The 24,255-nt window shown below is 45.0% G+C and overlaps 1 protein-coding gene across 3 annotated transcripts in view; it reads right to left on the bottom strand.

The window, feature by feature from the left end:
* Positions 1 to 1,246: 1,246 nt before the first annotated feature.
* The window catches only part of LOC119181772 (inaD-like protein), a 307,108-nt gene continuing 284,099 nt past the window's right edge, over positions 1,247 to 24,255 (bottom strand). For all 3 annotated transcript variants that reach the window (XM_075875374.1, XM_075875376.1, XM_075875375.1), the window contains 10 exons: positions 23,498 to 23,612; positions 21,797 to 21,951; positions 13,577 to 13,680; positions 12,679 to 12,762; positions 10,155 to 10,281; positions 8,018 to 8,096; positions 7,311 to 7,341; positions 5,252 to 5,371; positions 4,014 to 4,180; positions 1,247 to 2,063 (listed from right to left, as the gene is read on the bottom strand). In XM_075875374.1, coding sequence (XP_075731489.1) covers positions 1,805 to 2,063; positions 4,014 to 4,180; positions 5,252 to 5,371; positions 7,311 to 7,341; positions 8,018 to 8,096; positions 10,155 to 10,281; positions 12,679 to 12,762; positions 13,577 to 13,680; positions 21,797 to 21,926 — 1,101 coding nt within the window. In that variant the 5' untranslated portion in view covers positions 21,927 to 21,951; positions 23,498 to 23,612 and the 3' untranslated portion in view covers positions 1,247 to 1,804. The remainder of the gene's footprint in view (positions 2,064 to 4,013; positions 4,181 to 5,251; positions 5,372 to 7,310; positions 7,342 to 8,017; positions 8,097 to 10,154; positions 10,282 to 12,678; positions 12,763 to 13,576; positions 13,681 to 21,796; positions 21,952 to 23,497; positions 23,613 to 24,255) is intronic.

Genomic DNA, 24,255 nt, shown 5'->3' with positions numbered 1-24,255 from the left:
ATGTGAGCGTCTAGCGCGGCCAAATCTTGAAACACACATTTCTGCAGTCGGGGTACAACGTAAGAAGGCCCAACTGACCGGACCCCGGTAGCTGATTCTCTATGCAACTGAAGAAAATAGCCTCGTTCATGTTTTTTTTTTCGCGTTCTCGATCGGAGGCATCACTGGTCGGTTGTCTGATGACGTCAGTCAGGAGTGTGCGCTCATTGGTGCAGGCTTGCATACATCCGCCTTTGAAGAGGCAACGTCACCGCTCTTTAAAACTGTACATGACCACATAGAGATGCGCCATACGATCCCGACAGGTGTTATGCTTTGTCGTAAGGAAAATAATGGCATGATGGTATAGGAAGGACCATGGTGTATCTGTTCCTGCATTAGCTTCTCATTGCGGCAGCGGAATCACTTGAGGCACAAAAAGTTGGAATGACGTGGGGTGTGACGAGAAGCACAGTAGCGTAGCTTGCTTCTAAGCCTGCAATAAAGTTATGTGTGCTGTCACACACTTAAAATGATAGCTTGTTTCGAAGCCTGAAGTTGCGACATAGTGTAGCCGTCAGTTACATAAATGCCAACTGTTTTGTGCGTTAGCGCGGCTCTCCAATTCAAAGTTAAAACAAGCGTGGCGCCTGGTGCGCGCGTGCATTCGAAAGCGGTCATGATGGTTCATTTTCCATATATTTACAAGTGACATCGGCAAGGTGTACGCTATACGCCTTTTGTATGCACGAGCTTCGCAAACATCGTAACAGTTTGAGCGTCTCAATATCGAATTGGATACGCGGAGTCGTGTTTCTTGCGACTTCGGATCACTTCAGACACAGATATGCACACGCGGCCTGGGAGATAAGATCGAAACAGAGGGCAGGTGAAAAGGGAGGGAAGGAGAGAGGAGAGGATGAAGATATTAGAGCGAGGCAGCGAGGTTAAGTAGGCTTAGCTCAGTTGGCTGTCTTACTCGGGGAGGGTACGGAGGGACGGGACACTGCACGGGTGCACACACACACACACACACACACACACACACACACACACACACACACACACACACACACACACACACACACACACACACACACACACACACACACACACACACACACACACACACACACACACACACACACACACACACACACACACACACACACACACACACACACACACACACACACACACACACACACACACACACACACACACACACACACACACACACACACACACACACACACACACACACACACACACACACACACACACACACACACACACACACACACACACACACACACACACACACACACACACACACACAGTCATATAGGGAAATGTTGGCCGCCCAGTTCATCACAAGCAGTCGCATTGGATTGCGCACCTCACGAAGCGAGGTGGCAGCGCTCCTGTAACATTGCACAACGCAAAAGCGCGAGGCTGTGGTTCCAAAAATCTCTTCTGTAAAGGGTCTGTCACTCGAGAGCCCCAACGCTGTCACAAGTTCTGGTGATTACCGAGAGGCCGTCACTTCTCGTACGATTGGCGGTCCGTTCATGGTTCGAACAGAATGTTGCTTCGATGAATGGCATCGGAAGCTTGTTCTGCTTAACGCTGGAATCACCAGAAACGCTGGGTGCGTCAAGCAGCTATCCAGGAGTGGATGTTCTTGGTTTCAGAGAGACGTACCACAGGGGCCTGGAATAACCGAATCCCTGGCAGAGAAACTGACGCACCTGCTGGCTCGAGAAGGAAAAAAAAAAGGGTCGGAAAGTTTGACCACGCGACACAGTGCTAACAGCGCCGTCTCTCAGCAGCTTGTGACCATGATGCTGGGCACACCGGAGGCGCTGGGCGCCGCAGCGTCGTCCAGCGAGGTAGTCCTTGTGACTCCACTCGAAGGTCGAACGTCTTCAGCCACGATGCTGAGCCTGGAGCGTCGCAGCGATGAGCTGGGACTCACTTCCCTCGACCGAGAGGCCGGTCCGCTGGGCGAGCTGGTGGCCACCAGCATGGAGGTGACGCAGTTGCCCAGACTGACCACGTAGCTCTCGCTGCTCAGTGGAAGGCTGCGGCGAACAAGAGAGACAGAAAGACGTAAACACTGCTGTCTCCGAAGGCGAGGTGCACATAATTTTGCGAAACGAATGAACATACGCTAGTGCAGAGTTGTCATATTTGGGGGTGGAAGCAAGCTGCGGTGAAGCATTGTATATAAGCTACCAGCCCCGTAACACATTGGTGGAGGTGCTGGATTGCATATTGCTATTTTAAGCATTGTACATAAGCTACCAGCCTCGTAAGACGTTGGTGGAGGTGCTAAGTTGCCACCATTCAAAACATCATTTTAAAAATAAGTAAAAAAAATGCTACAGACGCCTCATTTTGCCCCAACCTGCAAGGCAAGACGAGACGCTGCGTGAGGAAAAACGAGAAAGTGTGAAATAAATTCATTCCTTCAGTTTTCTTTTACAGTATAAAGACTTGAAATTCACGCAGTTTTAAAGAACCTAATCCTTGGGACTCCACGCTTCGATTCTGGACAGATCGTGGTGTTGTGTTGCTACGAAATTCTTTGCAGATCAAACACCGCCTGTCTTTCTTGGCGCTAATGACTTTTGTGCAACGCTTGCACCTCATTGGATTATTCAACAATTGGAGGCCAGATATGTTCTGACGTATCTTCTTCACCCCTTTTTTGCCCTTTTGATGCAAAACTGGTCAGGTGTTTCACGGCTTTTAACTTCGTGCGCCGGGATTTGTGAGGCAATGAGTTTAAAACTATGCAAAATTCAGATTTCCTAGCACTTGTTTTTTTTTAAATTAGAGTATTGAAGAGACGTAGTTAAAACGCAATTCCAAGACGTGTGTGTGTGAACGACTTGACTTGGAGATTCTGCCATTTTATATGCGTCCCTTGAGAGCATCCTTGGGAACCAAGAAAAACCTCGATGCAGCGCGAATGGAGGGAGTCATGTCCTGAACGGCAGTCGGTGCATTTTCATGTCGTTTTCCTCCCAAGAAGCTCTATACGATTTTTTCTTCTATATCCAAGCCTTCCTAAACAAAGAAATTTAATATATATTGACTGTAAGTTAATGGTTCAATTATAAGGCGCTCACCTAAGGCAATTAGATGCCTTTTTATTGCGTTTCCCCCCTCTCACACGCCAGATTTTCAAAATTTCCGCTTTGTCTCCGGGCACCAAACGAACTAAATTTTTGGTGTTATGTAGCTCGTAGTATAAGGTAACAAAATAAATACGTTGCGTTACTGGCGCAGGAGTGCACAGATTAAAAAAAAATTGGCCGATCAGGATTTCACTCCTTCTCAATGGGTCACGTACACACACACCACCCGCGTAATTTTTCCCACATGAACGCTGTGAGCAATGTTATCAACTTTTACACAATAAAAGGTAGACAAGGACCAGCACTTGTCGCTGGAAAAGAGGAAGCAAAGGAAAGTGGTTTTTCTATCAGCTACAGAGGCCGGCAAATGTCGCGTTTCAACCCGTGTCTCATTTTACCCTACGTCATAGGAAAATAGAACAAGAGACATGAAGCAAAATCGGGCAGAACTCCATTTGTTTCTAACGTATAATCAAGAGAATCACTAAATTTAGATTTAATGAAGACATTGGCTGTTGTAACATTGAATAGCTTACATTAGCCAACAGTTGTCATAATGTAGCCAAAGCAAGCCATTATGCCGATTTTATTTTTTAAATTTTATTGCTGCGAAGACGAGGTTTTCGATTTCTTTTCTCACGAGCAATCTGTGACGGTGAAGTTAGCGACAGTAGAGCACTCGAGGAATAATTTGTCAGTCAAACTAATGTCGCGTTTTGCTACGGAATGCCTTTTAACATGGCAAAAGGGCTTTTATTTCACTGCTGCTAGACAGTTCGTCGTGACGAAGTGAACGACCTTAGAGTACACAGTGTGAATCGATTTCGCGTTTCATTATCTATTGTCTTATAACCTAATTGGGCCATTCAGGATGCGCGGAAATATCACCTGGGCCTCTGTATCTGTAGCTTCTCCTTGTTGTTTCCCGTGTACGAGGACCACGTGGAGGTTCGTGTGCGAAGGCTCTGCTGCGCCTTCTTGCGGGCCCACTCCTGGATGGTCGTCGAAAGGCTGGGCACTCGACCCAGCAGCAGCACGATGGCGCCATCCAGATTCTGCGAGAGGCGGTTATCGTTAGGAAAAATATCCCTCTCTCAAAACACTTTGTATAATACGCAAGTGAGACGAGTTAATTTTTTTCTTTGTGAATTGTTCATGCGCATTTTACGAACGTCGTTTCCGTGACGGATATGACGTCAGCGAAGCCTTTGTGGACACTGAGATAAAATAATTTAGTGTTATATAAGGGTGAAATTATCCTTCGCCACCCACGGTCCTGCGCCCCAGGGAAAGCGGTAGCAGATAAAAAGAGAGGAGAGAGGGATTGGGAATTTCAGTAGTTGCGTGGAGCGGGCGTCTATTTGTCGAGGATTTCAAATGGCCAGGCGATGATGGGGCTGGGATGCCGGGTAAGCGAGGGGGGAGGAAAGGAATTCTATTAACAGCAGTGGGGAAACGTTGGTGTGTAGAGTGTGTTTCAGGCAAGCTACTTATCGCTGGGCTTTTTACACATGATAAAGATGGGAAGTGATAATAAATGAAAAGAAGAGAAAAGTGAGCTCTGTAACTGTTACTCAGGGGGAAGACGCCTCAACAGTAGGTCACGAGGGATGGGGGTAGAGAATGAATTAAAAGGATAGGATTAAAAGATAGAGAGAGAGAAAGGAAAGAGCAAGGACAGGGAGCGACGGAAGTAAGGAGAAGACAGGACAGATGGACACGGTTGCAGGAGTCCGAGAACGGGGCACCACTGGCGAGAACTCTTGTCGGCAACAGGAGATAGCGTAGGGCTAATCCAGTCGGCCAGAGCTACGCTGTCGTCGTCGTAGGGGACCGGCGGCAGTAGGTGGCGTAGGACCAACCCAGTCGGCCAGAGCTGCGCTGTCGTCGGAGATCGCGAGGACACAACCGGTCGGCACTGAATCCAGCGAGCGAGTCAAGTAAAGATGGGGATATAAAGAGGGGTGTGATAGGCTATGTATTGCAAGTTAGACTATGTAAACGCGAGGTTCTGTGTACACTGCACGCACAGGCGTCACTACGTTACAGGCTTACGCCTGACACGCAGTGGCTTGTCGATGGGCTCTGGCGCTAATTGCGTGCAGTGAGCCAAGCGTCGAACTCACGTTTATCATCTGCGCGACGTCCTTCTGGTTGCTCTCGCGGACGTTCGTGCCGTTAATCTCGAGAATCTGGTCTCCCTGCATGACGCGGCGGCCATGCCGAGCGGCGATGCTTCCGGGTTGCTGGAAACGGGAGCAAGAGTAACAACACACGTTCAACACATGTACCGCGCACGGCGCTTTAAAACGCCCGGAACGTGGAGCATTCGTGACACATTATGACTGCATCCCATTAGAGTGTCGTTCAATGTTATGCTTCTCGGTGGCGCCGGCAGGGCGCTGTTCAGACATGTTAAGTACGTGTTTTGTTAATTAGGTTAAGCTAATTACTAAATCTTTTGCTAATTAATATTTATTTGTTTGGGACGAAATGATCCTTACGTTTTGAATAACCCTCGTAAGCTCATGCAGCACCTGCATATTTTACACTAACCCCGCCAGGCTTGTGAACTTTACGACTTGGAAGCCTTGCTGCACGGTGCTGAAGTCATACTGCGTCATGCTGCTCGATTCGTTTTTTTTTCTCGCCCGACAACGCTCGAAACGAAGCCTGGAATAACGAGGCCGCAAAAAAAGAAGACCTATCACGCTGCTGCCGAAATCTCCAATTTGTTACTTCGAGCACTTTTTTTACACAATTATTGCCGCCATTAACCGCTCTGTATCGGCTATTTTTGAACAGTGTTATTTTATCGACGTGATCCCACGAGTCACTTCATGACGACCACCAGGGCGCGATGCAAGCAGCACGCAACAAGCAAGGGCGAAGCGCTTCGATCTTGATTGATTGATTGATATGTGGGGTTTAACGTCCCAAAACCACTATATGATTATGAGAGACGCCGTAGTGGAGGACTCTGGAAATTTCGACCACCTGGGGTTCTTTAACGTGCGCCCAAATCTGAGCACACGGGCCTACAACGTTTCCGCCTCCACCGGAAATGCAGCCGCCGCAGCCGGGATTCGATCCCGCGACCTGCGGGTCAGCAGCCGAGTACCTTAGCCACTAGACCACCGCGGCGGGGCAAGCGCTTCGATTTTATCTCGCTTTCTTTATGTCGTTTGTTCGGCGCAGCTTGCTGTACGTTGCTACTGAAACGTTACGTATCACACCATCTTACCAAAGAACGGTGCATCGACGTGTTGCTCGCTATTGCCTCCAGGGATGTGGTTGCAGAATGAGGTAAGATTCGAGTAATACATCCCCGTAACGTGTCATGCCCGGAGACTGTTCGCATTAACGACTTACCCCCGTATTCTAAAACCTCCCTTCGCTCAACGCTTCGCCTTCACTTGAGAAAGCCCGTGGAAGCACCGTCTCTATAGGCACGTCAAGTCACTGCGTATTAGCGATAGTCTGCTGCGATTCTTGAATAGCGCAGCGTCATTTTCAGCCGAGTGCTGGCGCAGTGCTCAACTCTGTCAAGTGAAGGGTGGAATTCGAGTCGAGGAACGTTTGTGAATACGGGGGTTAATTTTTGTCGCCTTGTTCGCAGCGTCCATAAATAGGCCATAGTGCAGTGCAACCTCGGCTCTTTCTTACTTCGCGGCCATTAGCAGATCCCGCATTTTTGTCCAGAAAACTTTTAGCGAATAATAATAATAATAATAATAATAATAATAATAATAATAATAATAATAATAATAATAATAATAATAATAATAATAATAATAATAATAATAATAATAATAATAATAATAATAATAATAATAATAATAATAACAACAATAATAATAATAATAATAATAATAATAATAATAATAATAATAATAATAATAATAATAATAATAAAAGATGTTCTTTCATCATAATAATTAGTGCTCCAAGGCATTGCCTAGAAAAAATGAGTTTCTGACGACGTCGACTTTGAACGCAGAGATTTTTCGCCACAGTCCATCGGAGCCAGTAGTATAGGCACGCGCGACGAAGCACGTTTCATCTATCGCCCATAATGAATATGTACCGCGAGTATTTTCCACGCTGCCGATACGGATTGCGCTGAAGTTTGGGATAAGGCTTACTGGATGGAATTTCAATGAGCTGCACGATGATAACACTTACGATGTACGTGATGAACACTCCCCGTCCATTTCTGAAAGATGGGAAAAAAATGTCGTGAAGTTAGGATTGTGCAATAAGATGTGCCTCTAAAAGAAGAAGACAACGTGAAACGTAAGAGAGTGGTTTCGTGCGCGTTCGCTACTGCGAATCGCGTTGAGCTACCGTATTATAGCCGTAGTAGCCGGCACTTTGTGATGTTCTTTCAATAACTGCTGAGATTTCATGCATTAAAACCACGATGTGGTTCAGAGTCACGCCGTAGCGGGGGCCTCTGTATCGGCTTTTACAACCTTGGTTTTTTTTTAACGTTCGTATAAATCTTAGTACGCGGATGTTCACTGCAAGTTCACTCTCATTGAAATTCGGCCGCCATGGCTGGGAGTCAAACTAGTGCAGTGCTGCTTAGCAGTTCGTGCTAATTAAGCTACACCATGGTGGTTTCATGCAAATGTTTCAAGCTTTTGCCTTATAAGAGGTACTTTGCCGGTGGCAAAAATCAACGAGACAAATTTTCAAGTAGCTTGGCAGTCATAGTGTGGTAGTTAAGCTAGTCTCCTGGTCAGGAAAAGAAAATTAGTACGAAGATTTGTGTGTGAACAATCGTAGTGTGTAGTGGTTCACGGGCAACGAAGGAGAAATGGACAGGTTTGCGGTTCTTGCGAAGTAAGGTGAAGTTGGGTTAGTAAAGCTGATTATGCCGTACTCACGTTCTTTGTATGAAGCTGATTCCCAGACGGTCCTTGACGCTTCCTTTTCGCATCTCCACTGTGATGAACTTAGAAGGCTCTGTCAATAAAATATAAAACAATAAAGGTGACAAGTGTTACGTATACGAGCAGTGGAATGCAGCCTCAGTCGAGTCCTACTGCTATGAAGGACTATTTGTAAAGCGAAGGGGGTGGGGTGGGGGGAGGGAGTGCTGCCAGATGTGAGGAGACCTAGCGGTAAATTTTCAGGCTGGCAATGGTTTCATATAGGCGCCTCCTTTTAAGTTTTACAGATGCGAGTGATAGCTAAAGACCAACTGGTCCCTGAAATATAACTTTTTCTGTGCAGTCTGAGCATGTTGGTTTAAATGGATCAGTATATGTGCCCACATTCTTTTGGCAATGCAGTGCATTAAAGTAATTCTGCATTTTGGAACTCTGATAATTTTTTTTTCATTTCTTTGCTGGTGCCGTAATCTCTATAAATTTTGTTTTCCACTGTGCATTGGTAAAAACGTCAAAGAAATAAATATGACAGGAGCGTAGTCGCTAACTTCCTAGCTCCAGTGGAACATGAAAGGAGTATACTGGAATGGAGAGTGCATGGGCAAGATAAGCTTGCTCTATTCAGTTAGCTCTCACACATCGAGTTGTTTCTCCCAACTAAAGCCAATTAATGGCGATAGTAAGCAAGCGATACCAAACGCCTAATAATTCTGAGCAAGATGTGTCTAATACTACAGGAAGCTCGACTAGAAGGTCAACACACACCCTTCTGAAGATTAACCGTCCCCATAATATCGCTTAATTAGGAGAGCAGAACAGTGAAGTTGATTGAGAACATAGACGCGCACGAGGGGTGCCCCCACGTCACTCATGAGAAGGGGGCACAAAATTTGCTCCCCTATACATTGACTTAATAGGGAAGGGGGCGCTGCGAAAAATCTTCGCCCCCCCCCCTCTCCCCCGAACGGGAGTCCTGCGCACCGCTATAATTCAGAACGTCAAATTAGTATGATGACAGCCTTGCGAGGGCATATGCTAATAAAACCAACAGACTATAGGGAATCTATAGGGGACCTTACCCGTATGTTTTAAGTGAAGTACAGTAACTAGGACGTAAGAAAAAAAAAGGAATAAAGTTGATGAAATACCGACTTGCCCTTGGTAAGGACCGAACACACAAACTTCGAATTACGCGTCCGATGCTTTACCGAATGAGCTACAGGGGCCGTAGCTCTCACGTAAACTTTTTTGGGAATTCACGTTTCGTGTAATCCTGGATGTGTCAACAAGTGGCATGACGGTGAATGTGGAACTCTATTTTCTTGCCAGCTAGCGCCGCGTAGTGCGTGATCCTATTACGGGCTGGAAGCTGACCAATAAATCTTCGTACACTGTCACCAAGGCATAAAGCCAGCCGGAACGAGACCCTCGCTATGATTGAGCAGGAGAGGAGGGATTGTTAGAGGGTTAGTTTCTTCGGTTAGAAGCAACCTGATGAAAGTGACAGACAATCAAGCTAAACAAGGTACAGTGGCATTACTTATATGTTTTAACTGTGTTACAATAATTGTGGCACAAATGGAAATGAATCAAGGTAGGAGTGAATGTCATAATTACGATGGTAATGTCAAACCATACGAGCAGTGTCATTTGTACATTACTTAGCTTCGTTGCTTGTTGACTTTCATGAGGCTGTGTCTAATGGAACAAGCGAACCCTTGGAAAATTCTCCATTTTTCGTTCGTGGGCACATAAACTTTCGACTGAGCCGCACTTCGTTAATTATATCGTGTAAAAATCGATGTTAGTACACAAACTAGGCGCCAGCTACTATTTAACTCTTGAATAGTCCGAACATACAAAAAACAAAGAGTAATACATGCATAAATTTCATAGCACACAGAAAAGTGAACAGCTTAGATCCTCTTGATCCGTGAAATTCGTTTTTCTAACATGGTGAACGCAAGACGTCCTTGAGTATTAAGGTGTGGTATAACAAATGCTCAAGCTAAAGCTTTTCTCAATGCTGGAGTCATTTGTGCGGAGGCGTGCGCATCCTGGATTCCGCACGCGGCGTCGCCTAAGGCGATTGCCGCTCTCTATTCCTTCGGTATGAGTGGTGAAGACTCACTCTCGGTGGTGGTGAAGAGCGTCTGCGGGTTCTCCCGGAGCACCATGAGTCTCACCGGCGACGGTGCCTCTCTCAGGGCCCGCACGGCGTCCGTAGAGCACACGTCTCGCAGGGAGAGTTCGTTCACCTGCGCAGTCATCGCGTCACAGTTGTCAGTTGACACTGCGTTGCGTTTCATTATCAAACTGCGTCGAGTGTTGGTGAAGTGGAGACTCTCCGAAGTTTCTACTCTTCGGCAGGTCGGTGGCATGATTACACGATGTTTTCTTGGAGTCATGTACTACCGGGTCGACTGAGACTCAGTTTAGTGCCGCCATTAACCTCCCGTTTCTCGCCTGAATTTCTCGTTTAATCGCGCACATGCTGGGAAGTAGGCTATAATGTATTGTAACCGAATGTGCCAATGCATAGCTAAGTACGTTAGAGCTACTCATCTCCCTTTAAGTACACACACACTGCATGTTTAAAGAGCACACAAAATCTTAACATTTTTGAGGGGGGGGGGGTGTAATCACTTGTCATTGAAGTTAGCACGTTATTCTTACTTTTAAATTGTTTCTGTGAGATTACAAGGGCATATCCTTACTTTATTTGTTTCAATTGAATTTTACTGTAGTTCTGTCTCCCTGCTATGTACATCACAATCATTCTCAATTCTACATTGTACAAGAGGTCCCCTTGCATTCTCTGACTATGGGACCTCTTTCTGTATATTATGCACATGTATTCTTCTTCATTTAGCACAATAAAACCTTCTGTTCTGTTCTGAAGGGGGAGGTTTTGGGGGGACAAAGGAAAGAAGTAGAAATCTGAGAGTTCATTTTCCCATGTTAGATAGAATATTATTGTCTGTCAGTTTTCATTCACACGATTACGAAGCGTGCATTACTGGGAGAACGCGAATTAATTTAGACCAGTGGGGGAATCTTTAACCGGCTCCTAGAATCTCGTGCACCCACGTTTGGCCCCTTCGAAATGCGGTCGTCGTTGCTGGGTATCAAACCCATGTCCTCGAGCCTCTAGCGGGTCACCGCGTGTCAAGTAAGCTGCCTCGTCGCGTAACGCGACGTCTACAACTAGAATACTAAGACGTCCACAAAAGAAACAAAACCATAAACGTTCATCAAACAAACGCGTTGAAGTTAACGTACATATTCAATGAAAAAAAAAACAACTCTGCTTATGCGTGAAACCTAGGAGCGTAATTTTTTTACGGTGGTAATTGCTTCGAACACAAAGAACGAATATAATTTACAAATTTTCATTTCATTTTACTTGTTGTTCTAGGGTCAAACAGGAATGTTACATCATGGATGGGCAGGGAAAAAAAGAGAGCAGCAATTCATGTGCACAGCTAATATGGACAGTAACATGACTATTTAAAACCATGTTAAATAGACTGACATTAGTTAACATGGCGATGTGGGTGGGAAGGTTGTTCTAATCTTGTGCCGTTTAAAAAAAGAAAAAAAAAGACCTCGGGAAAGTTTGAGTCGTTTAAGAGGGAATGAACATGGTTAATGTTTCAATGGTGAATAAAACGTCACTCGTAGAAACAAACACTTAGGGACACATTTGACCAGACAAGAATAATTCGGCAAAAATTTTATCTATTGGCTTATGTATAACGAGAGGAGCCGCTGTGGAATGTAATGGCTCCTACTGGAAGAGGTACAACGCAGTGGCGTCTGCACAATTCGCTTTAACTCTAACGTAAAAAAAAAAGGTTCAATTATTCATTCGCCGCTTGCTTGGATCTTCGTCGGCTCTCTTCTCGAGACGGTCGGTTTTACGAGCGAGTTTTATGACAATTACTTTCAGCTGTTTAACACTGCTGCAGTTTGCAATAACTTCGCAACACAAAAGAGCGGAGGAAACCCGGTCGTCAGTCCTCTCGTTTTCCCAAACTTTTTACGAGTTTTCATTGAGTGGGACGAAGAAAAATTGAGAAACAGTCGTCGTAATTCACGTTACGAAGGCAGATAAACTGATGGTTGTTTCTGTTGGGGCGACAGCAAACGCGACGAATAGTAAATTTGCTTTCTGTTAATTTTTAAAAGACCTTATTCGAGCTCGTACTTTCGCTGCGGATCTTTGAGTTTGACGCAATTTACGCGTCATCGAGTATTACGACGTCAAAGTGAGTATTACGATGGCCTTTTTGCGCCACCGTATTTTCATTCGATTGCAGCAAGAGCCTCTGTAATGACCAGCGCTCATTGCACAACTTCCACTTGCACGATCACGATAGTAATCAGTGCTAGATACAAATACACTCAAACCACCCGTGACGTATGCACTCAACATAAAAATTGCGTAGAAGTAGCTGGTTAGTTGGCAAGAAAAGAGCGCGAAACTCGCCAGTTGGCAGGAAACGCCTCAGTAGGAGGGCTACGAATCAAAATCGGCAAAACTACGACAGTGCGAAAGTTTTGAAGCCAACAATATAGAAAATTGAGCGAGACACATAGAATGACATAGAAGCCTCCATTCAGACCATGTTAATTGTTGTTTGTGCACTCACCGCAAGGATGACGTCACCTTTCTTGAGTCGACCGTCCTGGTAGGCAACACCGTCTCTGTGTACTTCACTGACGCAGATGGCTTCCTGGAATAATGAACATGAGGCAATGACAGACAGACAGACACAGACAGACAGACAGATAGATACATAGATAGAGATAGATAGATACAGACGGACAGATATATATATATATATATATATATATATATATATATATATATATATATATATATATATATATATATATATATATATATATATATATATATATATATATATATATATATATATATATATATATATATATATATATATATATATGTGTGTGTGTGTTGAAAGGTGCAGATTTGAGAGCTCCTAGTTAGGCTTAAGGGATTAAACGTCGACATTAAACAACCCGACTCGGGAACGTAGCAGTGTAGGCACTGGCTCTCAATTGATTGATTGATATGTGGGGTTTAACGTCCCAAAACCACTATATGATTATGAGAGACGCCATAGTGGAGGGCTCCGGAAATTTCGACCACCTGGGGTTCTTTAACGCGCACCCAAATCTGAGCACACGGGCCTACAACATTTCCGCCTCCATCCGAAATGCAGCCGCCACAGCCGGGATTCGAACCCGCGCCCTGCGGGAACTGGCTCTCAAGCAATGCCAGTGCTGGTCATATGCTTTGATACTATCCTGCTGTTTTCTTTTTAAAATTACTTGCGGATGCTGGCATAAATAGACAAATAGACAAAAATAAATGTTTTTTTTGTTAGACTTGTGGCGAAAGGTTCGAAAGAAGCAAGTCACCCCACTGCGTTCAGGAAGAGAATCCCGCTCGTCAAAAAGACGTGGAGCATCGTGCGTAGTTTGAGATATAGAGGAGTACTGACCAGGTGGCGTACTTACCAAGTAAGTATCACTACCTCCCGTGATACTTATTCCAAGCTCGTTCCGCTCTTTCCTGAGCACTATCGTGGTTTCCACGAAGTCCTGCACAGTGCTGAGGGCAGCTGAAATAGTGGATAAGAAGAAAGCAAGGACGTTATAGCACATGCTCGTTCTTCACTCCCCACTGTCAATATGTTGTTGCAACAATTTCTTGAGAAACAGAATAAAAACTTGGTTTGCTGATTAACTATCCTCGTATGACCACCTCTGACAACGCTTCGCTCTTGAGGAGTAAAATACAAGACTAACATTTTGCGCCTCCTACTACTGTACGTCTTAAACATGCAATGGAAGAGGCAATGCCTCCAGTGGTATAATTAAACCGGGAAAAACTGTAAAGTTTCATCTAATACTAGTCATAATACGTAAACAATAATAATAGTTGTAAATGCTGGAAGGTCCGCAGGGAAGGAGGGGTGCCACAGGCGCCATTGTACCCGAAATTCGGTTAGAAGGGGGTGTTTTACCGAGAAAAAGTAATGAAATTAGGTGTTTTTCTGGACTACTAACGAGTAGGCCCCACCCTGGAAAATAGTTTTGGCTCCGGGTTGAATTTTTTCGAATTTCTTGATTGTTCGGGTTTTACGTTCCATGACCATGATACGAGTAACACCGTAGTGGAGGGCTCAGGAGATTACGATCACCTGGGATTCGTTAGCGTCCTCACAATTCTAAGCGTACGGTCTTCCCGCACTTTGGCTCCGTTGAAGTGCGGTTAACGTGGCCGGGATTTGATCTCGTGACCTTTTTGTCAGCAGTCAAGTACGACGAAAGCAGCAGGTCACTCCATCGCGTTCTACTAGACTGCTGCAATACGTAATCAAAGGCTCAGGAATGAGGAGATTTGCAATTGTAGGAAGTGGTAAGAAGTTTGAATTATCTTTTTTTTTGTAGAACGAGGCTGAAAAACTGCAGAAAGAAACTAAACTATACTATTCTTTGTATTAGGAAGAAAAAAAAATAAAGGGAGGCCATGGGGACGTACCGTAAGCAGTCTGCGATGTAGGCTTACCCATGAAATCTCAGTGACCCACAACTCCTGAGCGAATGAAAAGTTTTTGCATCATTAGCACGCCCAGTTGGCGATGCGGTTAGGTTACCTGTGACTGACGGAAGAGGAGTGTCCTTTCTACGTCTACTCTAGCTTCCTTAGGGCCTACGCTGTTGAGTTCCGTGGTAAACGACATACCCCATTTCACCACAGTTATATATTAAGCATAAGTTACGCACTGCTAAATCATTGCCAGCACAAGTTTGCAATGTAAACACATTGATTGGCTTTGAATATGCAAGTTTTTTATGCAAGTTGGTATTTCCTTTTACACAGAAACGAGTGCTCGAAATGCTTCAACACATATCCACCATCATTGTTGCCCTACGAATGCAAGTCCAGTGACGTGTACTGGCCGGTTAACCTAGTTAACGGCATTACGCAAGTTTATACTTAGCGCGCACATATATTGACCGGGACTTTGACCAAGAATATGTCACCGTGAGATCTATCGAAACATGAGTAGTGTATTTCGATAATGCACATGATTTTCACATGAAAGCACTCTGACTTCCCCATTAACACACAGCGCCTTGTGTCAACCAATCAGGTTGTAGCGTTGGCCGCACCAGGTTTAGTAGGAACTTTCACGGAAGAACAATGGCAATGAAGAACTAAAGCACTGCACTATCTGATAATGTTCTACTGAGAACACTCGTCCAACGTGGCGTGCCTTACAGGAGCGTCGTTGTCGGCTGTAAACACCTCCGAGCATGTCGACATCGTCGACGCATCGTAGTCACTGCGCATCGTTCGCTTCCGGCAGCCGAGACGGCAAACAGGGCGGCGCACGTGAACGGCCCTGCAATCTAGGACGGCAAACAAGCGGGTGACGTAGGTAGCCGAAATTTCCCAAACACAGGCCCCCGCGCACGACGGCGCCAATGTTTGCCGAACGGCCGGCAGTGGCGGGTATCGAAGATTAACGTACGGAGGAGGCACCCGAAGAGAGCGTTCGAAATAGTTTCGAACGGTGTCCACCTCGTCTGGCACTTTCTCACGCCTCGAAGAAAATGCGCTAAGTTTGGATCCTGCGCTTATGGAGCTGGGGGAAGCACAGCTTGCGCCATTCTCACAGACGAGGCGGGGATGTGTTCGGAGAGGGACAGTAAACTCGGATGCTTTTCCGCTTTTCTTGATAGCCAGAGTGTGTTCTACAACCATCGAACAACATGAAATAGAGGTACTTCAGCGGGCTTACCGTTTTTCTCGGTCTTGCGTAATCGCACTGATAACACAGACACGAGCCGATGAATGGTTTAGTGCATAGGCGTGCGGACAAAGGGAGTAGAGGGGCGCCCCTTCCTCTCTTCCCACTTTGTCCGCACGCATATTGTCTAAAGCGTTTATCATCGACTCGTGTCTGTGTTATCAGTGCGATTACGCAAGGCCGATTGATTGATATGTGGGGTTTAACGTCCCAAAACCACTATATGATTATGAGAGACGCCGTAGTGGAGGGCTCCGGAAATTTAGACCACCTGGGGTTCTTTAACGTGCACCCAAATCTGAGCACACGGGCCTACAACATTTCCGCCTCCATCGGAAATGCAGCCGCCGCAGCCGGGATACGAACCCGCGCCCTGCGGGTCAGCAGCCGAGTACCTTAGCCACTAGACCACCGCGGCGGGGCTACGCAAGGCCGAGAAAAGCTGTAAGCCTGCTGAAGTACCTCTATTTCACGTGCACCGATGAAGGAGGGGGGGGGGGGGCGCAAAGTCGGCTCTATATATTGACGTAATAGGCAGGGGGCGCTACAACGAATCTGTGCCCCTCCCCCCACTTCTGAATTAGAACCCCGCGCATGCCTATGCTTTAGTGCAACATCTATAACATTTCATCGAAAGAAATTTGCTTCATGCAAGAAACTTGAGCCTTAGCGCGCTCTGATTCAGTATGTTGTTCTTTATCTCGCGTCATGCATCCACGGTGCTACACATGTGTATGTACGCACGATAAGACTTCCTGAAGTGATGATTCATATGTGGGGTTTAACATCCCAAAACCACCACATGAGTTTGAGAGATGTCGTAGTGGAGGGCTCCGGAAATTTCAACCACCTGGGGTTCCTTAACGTGCACCCAAATCTGAGCACACGGGCCTACGACATTTCCGTCTTCATCGGAAGTGCAGCCGCCGCAGCCGGGATTCGATCCCGCGACCTGCGGGTCACCAGCCGAGTACCTTAGCCACTAGACCACCACGGCGGGGCAACTTGCTCAAGTGAACATTCGTTAGTTTGTGCTCCGTGTCGTGGTATGCCCAGTCCGTTCGAGTCCATTACGGTGCGATTACTCAAGACAATGCTTAAGCAATTGTTCCCTCTTTGTGTTCGCCTCGCTGCTTTCTTAGTTATAAAAAAATAAACAGAACTTTCAGAGCTGACAACTTGGATTAATGTCAGCGCTATTCCAGTTTATTGATATAATATCGAGATGATCCTGAGCCGATCCCGCAGATATGTTCTTGAGGAATTCAATGAGTTAGCGCTAACTCTTACAACACGTATAGTTGCTGCACGTTTTTTTTTTCGTTTATGAAAAACTAGGCTCAAGGAATGACCTTTTTGGATCTCCTATATGGTGCGACATGATAAACGTTCATAAGTGAATATCCTTCATTGTACTTTTGAGAATGGTAGATGGTGTTGCGTCAGCGTAGAATGCAGGTTGGCATTAAGAAGAGAACGCTATGGTACGGCTCTCGCCAAATTAAACGGCTCGAGGTCAAAACGAAAACAAAGGATGACATATAAACAAAAATATTGAAGCTATCTGAAGTTCCTAATTGTGTGTTTAAATTGATGAAAAGAAATGGTGATCGTTTACACAGCAAAACAATATGAGCAATCATAAAAACTCATTTATCTCTCTTCCCATTTACTGTAGGTTAGCACACCAGTTTTTTAGATTGGTTTAGAGCCTTGCCTTTTTTCTTTCTCCCATTTCTTTTTTTATTGATGTGACGTAAAGAGATGTTAACGCACCAATTGGGCACCGGCAACTCCTTATCACTTAAAGACGTCTAATAACAAAGTCCACCAAGTTTCTAAGTCTCCAAGCGTAGCAAGTCGACAGCACATACAATATACAATTTGTCATAACAGTTTTAGCATAAGAAACGTACTCAACAGTCACATAGGCGTTCATATATGGTGATGTTAAAACATTTAACAGACCCACTGCGCACAATAGAAGTCGCATAACAGTTAACATAACAGTCACATACTCAACACAACAGTAAATGGTCCCATAGTTCCATCGTTTGACGTTCTCAATCGCATTCAGAGGAATACGACGCCAAAGTACCGTAAGTTGCGTTAAGTATAAAGAAACTAAAAAAAGAAAAGAAAGTGCGAGGACCACCGAGAGATTCTTTTCTAATGACAAATCTCGTTTTCCAAGAAAGGTCTGTGCAAATAGAAACAACCGGGTTTCAGTGGAAGTGGTGTGCTTCTGGCGTTCGGGCCGTTTCTAGTGATGCGCCTCAGCGAAGAGAATAATGTGCGTTTAGGTGTCCGGTGAAGCTAACTAAATAAAAAAAAAGAAAAAGAGCGATATACAAAGGACCACGTCGTGGTCGTTGCAGCAGCGGTACGGCCAAGTTCTGAAGTCGTTGTGCATGTTCCGACCTCAATGTCTCGGAAAGCAATATCTCGCGGTGGGGAGAGACGATTTGAGGAAACGCATTATTGAATGGCGCTCGGCGAACGGCCATTCCACGAAAGAAAGCGCATTTCGTAATCATTATTCTCCTCATCTAGTTTCTTACGGGAAAGAAGCGTTTGCTGGAAGCAGTTTCGGATCTAGGACATCACATTTAAACAATGATCGATAATTCGTAAGTGCCCTGGCTAGCATGGGTTACATCAAGAACTAATGCAACGTTTTGAGTTGTCTTGTAAAGCGTGCTTTGCTGTGAAGCATTTGTTTACAAGGAGAAGACGTCTTAACGTTGCGTCGGAACGATATTACAATGTAACCGAATGCCGGACGAAAGGAGGAAGGTAAAGAGGTAAAAAGAGTGACGGAAGAAATTGGTGAATTCGCAACCGACCTAAATTGTACAAAAGAAAGAGTGAGACAAAGAGAGCTAATTCCACTGGTGTTTGGTGATTCACATCATTAGTACGATCGCTTTTCGCAGTGGGACTCGGAACAAAAGCTAGTCGAAGATCGAAACTCTTCTTTTTATTTCATGTCAGTGCATACTGACTTCAGTTTTAACCCTCACAAAAAGAATAAAAAGAAATTGTTGCGTACTTTTCAACGATGAGCTGTTGTACCGGACGATGATTTGGGTAAAGTTAGGTATGAGCACAATTGAATAATATGATATTATTTTAGGTCGTTACATGATCGGATAGCAAACACTTGCACAGAGAAGCCAACATTAGTTCATTGTAGTCAGCGCTATACTCGCGGACAACTTTTCTCGGCAGTGAAGGGAAAGCTACTGGGGCGAAGCTCCTGCACATGTATTCCTACGCCAAGTAGTCCGGTTTGGCATGCGTCTCTTACCGCTATGGAAAGTCTCGTACCGCAATGGAAAGCTTCGCGCAATCAGCGTTTCATTTCGAAGTAGACGCCAATCGGCGTTTGAGGTAAGAGAAAGAGGTGCGACTCTCCAACGCTTGTGAAAACGCAACGTGACGACGCGAAAACTGAAAGAAATGCAAATATCTCACTATAATGTGTGCAGCAGGGTGTCTAAAAGAGCTACATGTAGGAAATGAAGGCACATTTCAAATAGCCAACGCCGCAAAAACCGACTCAGGCGTGGCACTACATTCATTAGTTGTGAAATACGCGTGATTTGGCTATGTAGTCTTCACTTCATTGCAAATAAAAATTGTCCGCGAGTACAGTCGTCACTTAGCCAATAAACAATTAACCAGCGTTAACTAGTGCTGGCATTCGAGTGGGTCCGGTACGCTTTATTAAGCAGACTTTTGACAAATTCATTAATAATATTTAGTTTTCCTGTGTACATTTTGCCTTGTGTAGGACGTCAGTATTAGATGATAGTTTCTATGCCGTACTTTATATCATTACAATAAAAAATACACCCGTAAATGTGTTCTTTTTTATGGGTAACACATTTATTTTAATGTCTCCAAAAAATTTGTTGCACACCACAGCGTTCATGATGGTCAGCCCGAACAAGGCATAGAAGGTAATAATTAAAGTACACTTGAGAGGCACTGAACACTTGTTTTGTGCTGGCCGTCATTGGTATGTTGCAACTACTTCAATTCGCTACATCACCTCTACATCGCGTTTAACGGCATACACAATGAGAAAATACGTCGTTGAAAACTTATTAGTGATTTAGACCATTCAATGTGCATGTAAACAATCTGATGCGACGATTGGGCAGTAAGCTCTAAACGTTCCTCGCACTATTTTGTAACCTGCCGGCAGAAATCAATCTTACCTGGTGCAGTAAAGTAGATAAACAAGAAACTTGCATTCGTGACTACCCACGATTCAATCTTACTTCTTAAACCTGACGGTGCTAGGCACGCGACAACTGGGAACCCCTTGAACGCCAGTTACAATATTTGTTCTCTAGCACAATCTTTCATGTTGAAATTGGAGAGCGTACTTTTAATGTTGTCCGCAAATAAGTCCCGAGGAATCCCAGATAATATTTACTTTATTACAGATAAAGCCAGTTGCACGCAGTGGAACCTATCGACAAAGCGAAGCGCTATAAAGTCATCTCGTACAGCTACTCGCTACGGCTGCTTTTTTTTCCCCACAGCCGTACGAGAGATTTTGCCCAGCTTCCGAAAGGGCAGGACTTTGACCTTTCTGATGCTGGGCATAAGAGTGGTGAACAATAAGCCACCGCTCTTATGCCTGTAGCATGTCTCCACAAGGCCCCTAATGCTTGCACATTGAGTGGCCTTACAGAACCTCTGGTCAACTTCTCCGAAAAATACCGCTTCATACGATTGATGAATGGATGGTTGGATATGGCTGTACCCTTTTGATCGGGCGGTGGCTAGCGCCACCAAGCCGTAATACTTGATAAACCAAAAACTAGATTTATTTTTTTTTCTTTAAAAAGTGAGTTTGAGGATTCGTACTTTGCAGTGAAGAGTTTAATTTTCACTCGTGCCTTGACTTTAGCCACCAATCAGATAACCTCCTTCTAGTTAAGTCTACCCGCTTAAAGTCTATTTTGCCCTCCCAGTCCCTAAACCCCAGTGCTTTGAAAAACTCTGCGCCATCATCCTGAACTATAGGGTGAAGCCCTTTACAGAACATTATCAAGTGTTCGGCAGTTTCTTCTTCCTCTCCACACGCACTGCATACTGTGTCTACCCCTTCGTATTTGGCACGATATGTCTTGGTTCGCAGTACTCCCGTCCTGGCCTCAAACAGTAGAGAACTACCCCGAGTATTATCATAGATCCTTTCCTTGGTAATTTCCTGCTGAAAAGTTAGATAGATCTCTAGTGCGGACTTCTTAATCATGCCCATTTTCCACATGTCAGTCTCCGTTTCCTTCACTTTCTTCTTAACCGATAGTTCTTTTTGGTTTGACCCCTTGATCTTTTCTAAGTATATACCTGTCAATCTTCTAGTTCGATTCCTCCATTTTGTACCGACATTCTTCATGTACAAGTAGCTGAAAACCTTCCTAGCCCAACGCTCCTCCCCCATTTCTCTCAATCGCTTCTCAAATTTTTTCCGCGCCTAAACCAGTCACGCCATCTATTGGTGTATCTGAAAATCTGAAAGTCACACGCGGACACTCATAATGTCATCAGGCCTGCAGCCCTAGAGAGAGAGAGAGAGAGATAGAGAGAGAGAGAGAAATAACATTTATTTATGCATCCGGCGTGTAGGAAGTTCCCGGCCTCGCAAGGCGCGGATGTTCCCTATCTTAAGATTACGGCTATTAGAGTCCGATAATCTCAGAGCCTAGACCTCGACGATGTTGTGCTCCGACTAGGCGACAGTTACTCGGGTGACTCCGCGCCCGTTAGACGGGTCGTCGGCTCCTTTTCACCGTTGCTTCACCAAAGCCTCCTCAAGCCGCTGTATTGCAGCCCTAGAGCATAAATGCTTCGCAGTAATATTAAGGGCAAAAAAAGAAGAGTCGAGGACACATACCCCTGGGTAAGACCGCGTGCCGCGGTGAGAGCCGGTTTTGGTCGCACGGTGGCGTCGAGTCGATGTACAGCTGGACGGCGTCGAAGAGGGCGTCAGCGTCGGCAATCTTGTAGTTCTCCTTGTTCGTCATGCTGACGCGCACCAGGCGCACAAGGCTGCGCCATGGCCATAAGAGATAGGTTACCAAAAAAAGTAAGCAAAAAAATTGTAGCTTAGCCCTTAGTCCATAGTCGTATACAGAGTGTTTCAGCTAACTTTCTCCAAGCATATTTTTTTAAAATTTCGCACACTCCTAATAAAACCTGCAAAAAATTAAACAAGGTGCTTATTTCAGAATAGATTCAGTAAGAAGACGTTGATAAGCAAGTGTTACTTTTTGTACTGAATATTTATCGTTATAGTTAACATTCTAAAGGTGAATGAAGCAATCTGTCTTAATTACTCAGCTTGACCGACTGAAAGAACTATCCTGACGTGCCGCATACCGCTCAGAACAATACTAGGCCAATTCTGCACTCGTAGCACATGTGTTTGTTCTTTTATTACTAGAGAAAAGGTAGTTCAAACGCCCTATTAAGTTGCCTTCAACGACATTGAAAACCGAAACTACCCAGCGCTGGACAACACCCACCAATATTAAGTCAAAATTGGCCAGAAGTTTAAATAATAACGTGAACGAACATTGCTGGCCTGCCACGAACAGCTGGCTGGCTTTACATGAATTCACAGACCATATTGCAATGTTCTCTCGGAACGCTAACGCATTAAAAGAAGAAAAGATTACGTGGCTCTGCTGTCGTAAACACCAAAGACAAGTGAAGCTTGTGCAATCCCAGTAAAGTAGTACCAAACTACACAGTGTCTCGATTCGAAGGCGTCATCGTGTTCGAAGTCTGCACAACCCTTGTCAAGGGATCTAGAATTTAGAAAGTTCCTTGGATATTTTTACCTTCCGACACCTCGTCAAGCGCCTTCTGACACATATTAATAATCGCGTCAAGGGAACGTTGTTTTAGCTTAGCAAGCTTTGCAGCTAAAGACTTGTGTGCATCAACCTCCCTATAGAAAGTGTAACCTTCATCTTGAATAATCAAGTAAGACTCTTCGGCTTTCGGTATTCTCACAAGCGTGGTATTCTGACTGCACCATAGTTGTGGCTCCCAAACACCAAAGCACTGCATGGCGAGCTGCATCTGGTCATTCAAGTATTCAATCTGCGGTGCAATTGCAATTGAATTTTTCTTTACTGATTAAAATTGTTCAGAGACAACCATGAGCGCGGCGTTCCTAACGCCAGCATTTGGCTTGGCTAGGCAACTTTTTTTGGCTTGACTCGACCACTTTTTTTTTTCATTATCAGCGAACCAGAGGTGAGAAGCGGAGGTTGTCCGATTTCTGTGGCCTCAACTATGCAGGCGAAGTTTCGTATGACATGAGAAACGCTGCGAGGTTCTGACAGCACCACCGTAATAGCCTTTGGCGAACTATGACAGGGCATCAAATAGCGGCGTGCGTCCGGCTGCCAAACTCCGGGCAAGTGGGAGCTCGCGTCCGGGGGCTGGCTATTTGCTTCGTCATCGTCTTCTGTTTGCAACAATACGCGTTAAGTATATAATTTTCAGTGCAATAGGGCACTTCAGCATTAGCAACAACAAATAGTGGCGTGGCCATATTAAGGACACATGAAGCGAGTTTTGTTACCATAATTCTGAGCGATCTCAGCACGACAAGGGAGGTTCCGTCGATGCTGGCGCCGTGGTCCCGCCTCGGGTTCCCGAATAGTCAGGTTACGCCCGGTAGCGTGTTGTATCAGCACCTGTCGAAAACGCATGCACAAAGGTGTTACGAAGGAGGCAACTTCGCGTCGTACAGTTCAAACATATAGGCCTGGACAGTTCAATAAAAAGCGTTCTCAATTCAGCTGGTTAGATAGATAGAAACGCTCAGAGTCCTCGGTTCGCTCAGAAATACTCCGCAATTAAGACGCTAAATGTGATTTCTAATAAATGATAGCGGGATTCTTTATGAATATAAACAGGATAAAAGAAAGGAGTGTTAACTCTTCATAAATAACTTGAATTTAGTGTGTAGGTTAGGATCTACGTTTTAGCACTGGGCTCTGCATGCTCTAGCAAATAAAAAATATTTATTGAATTATATCAAAAGCCACCGCATTACAAATGCTATTCATAACTGTGCTCATGGTTCTGGAGTAATTAGACTTTCAAATCAGGAAATTCGTTTTCGTCGTGTGAAGGTACGCATCAGGTGACCCATGGAGCCCACGTACTCACACACGCAGAAAAAACAGAACAAAGAAAAACAGAAAAAACGTCACGGTATACAATAGATGAGCAAGAGAGAAGAGCTGGCTTGTGTGTCCGTGCTTCGGAACCTCCTGAGCTGTTGACTCAGTCGTCTCTGCGCGCTACTTTAACCAATGGTAGAGACGAGCCGTT

The sequence above is a fragment of the Rhipicephalus microplus genome, chromosome 10 (genome assembly GCF_043290135.1).
Source record: "Rhipicephalus microplus isolate Deutch F79 chromosome 10, USDA_Rmic, whole genome shotgun sequence".
NCBI classification, from domain to species: Eukaryota; Metazoa; Arthropoda; class Arachnida; order Ixodida; family Ixodidae; genus Rhipicephalus; species Rhipicephalus microplus.
Note: the sequence above shows the minus strand (reverse complement) of the source record. Positions and strands in the feature narration are given on the sequence as shown.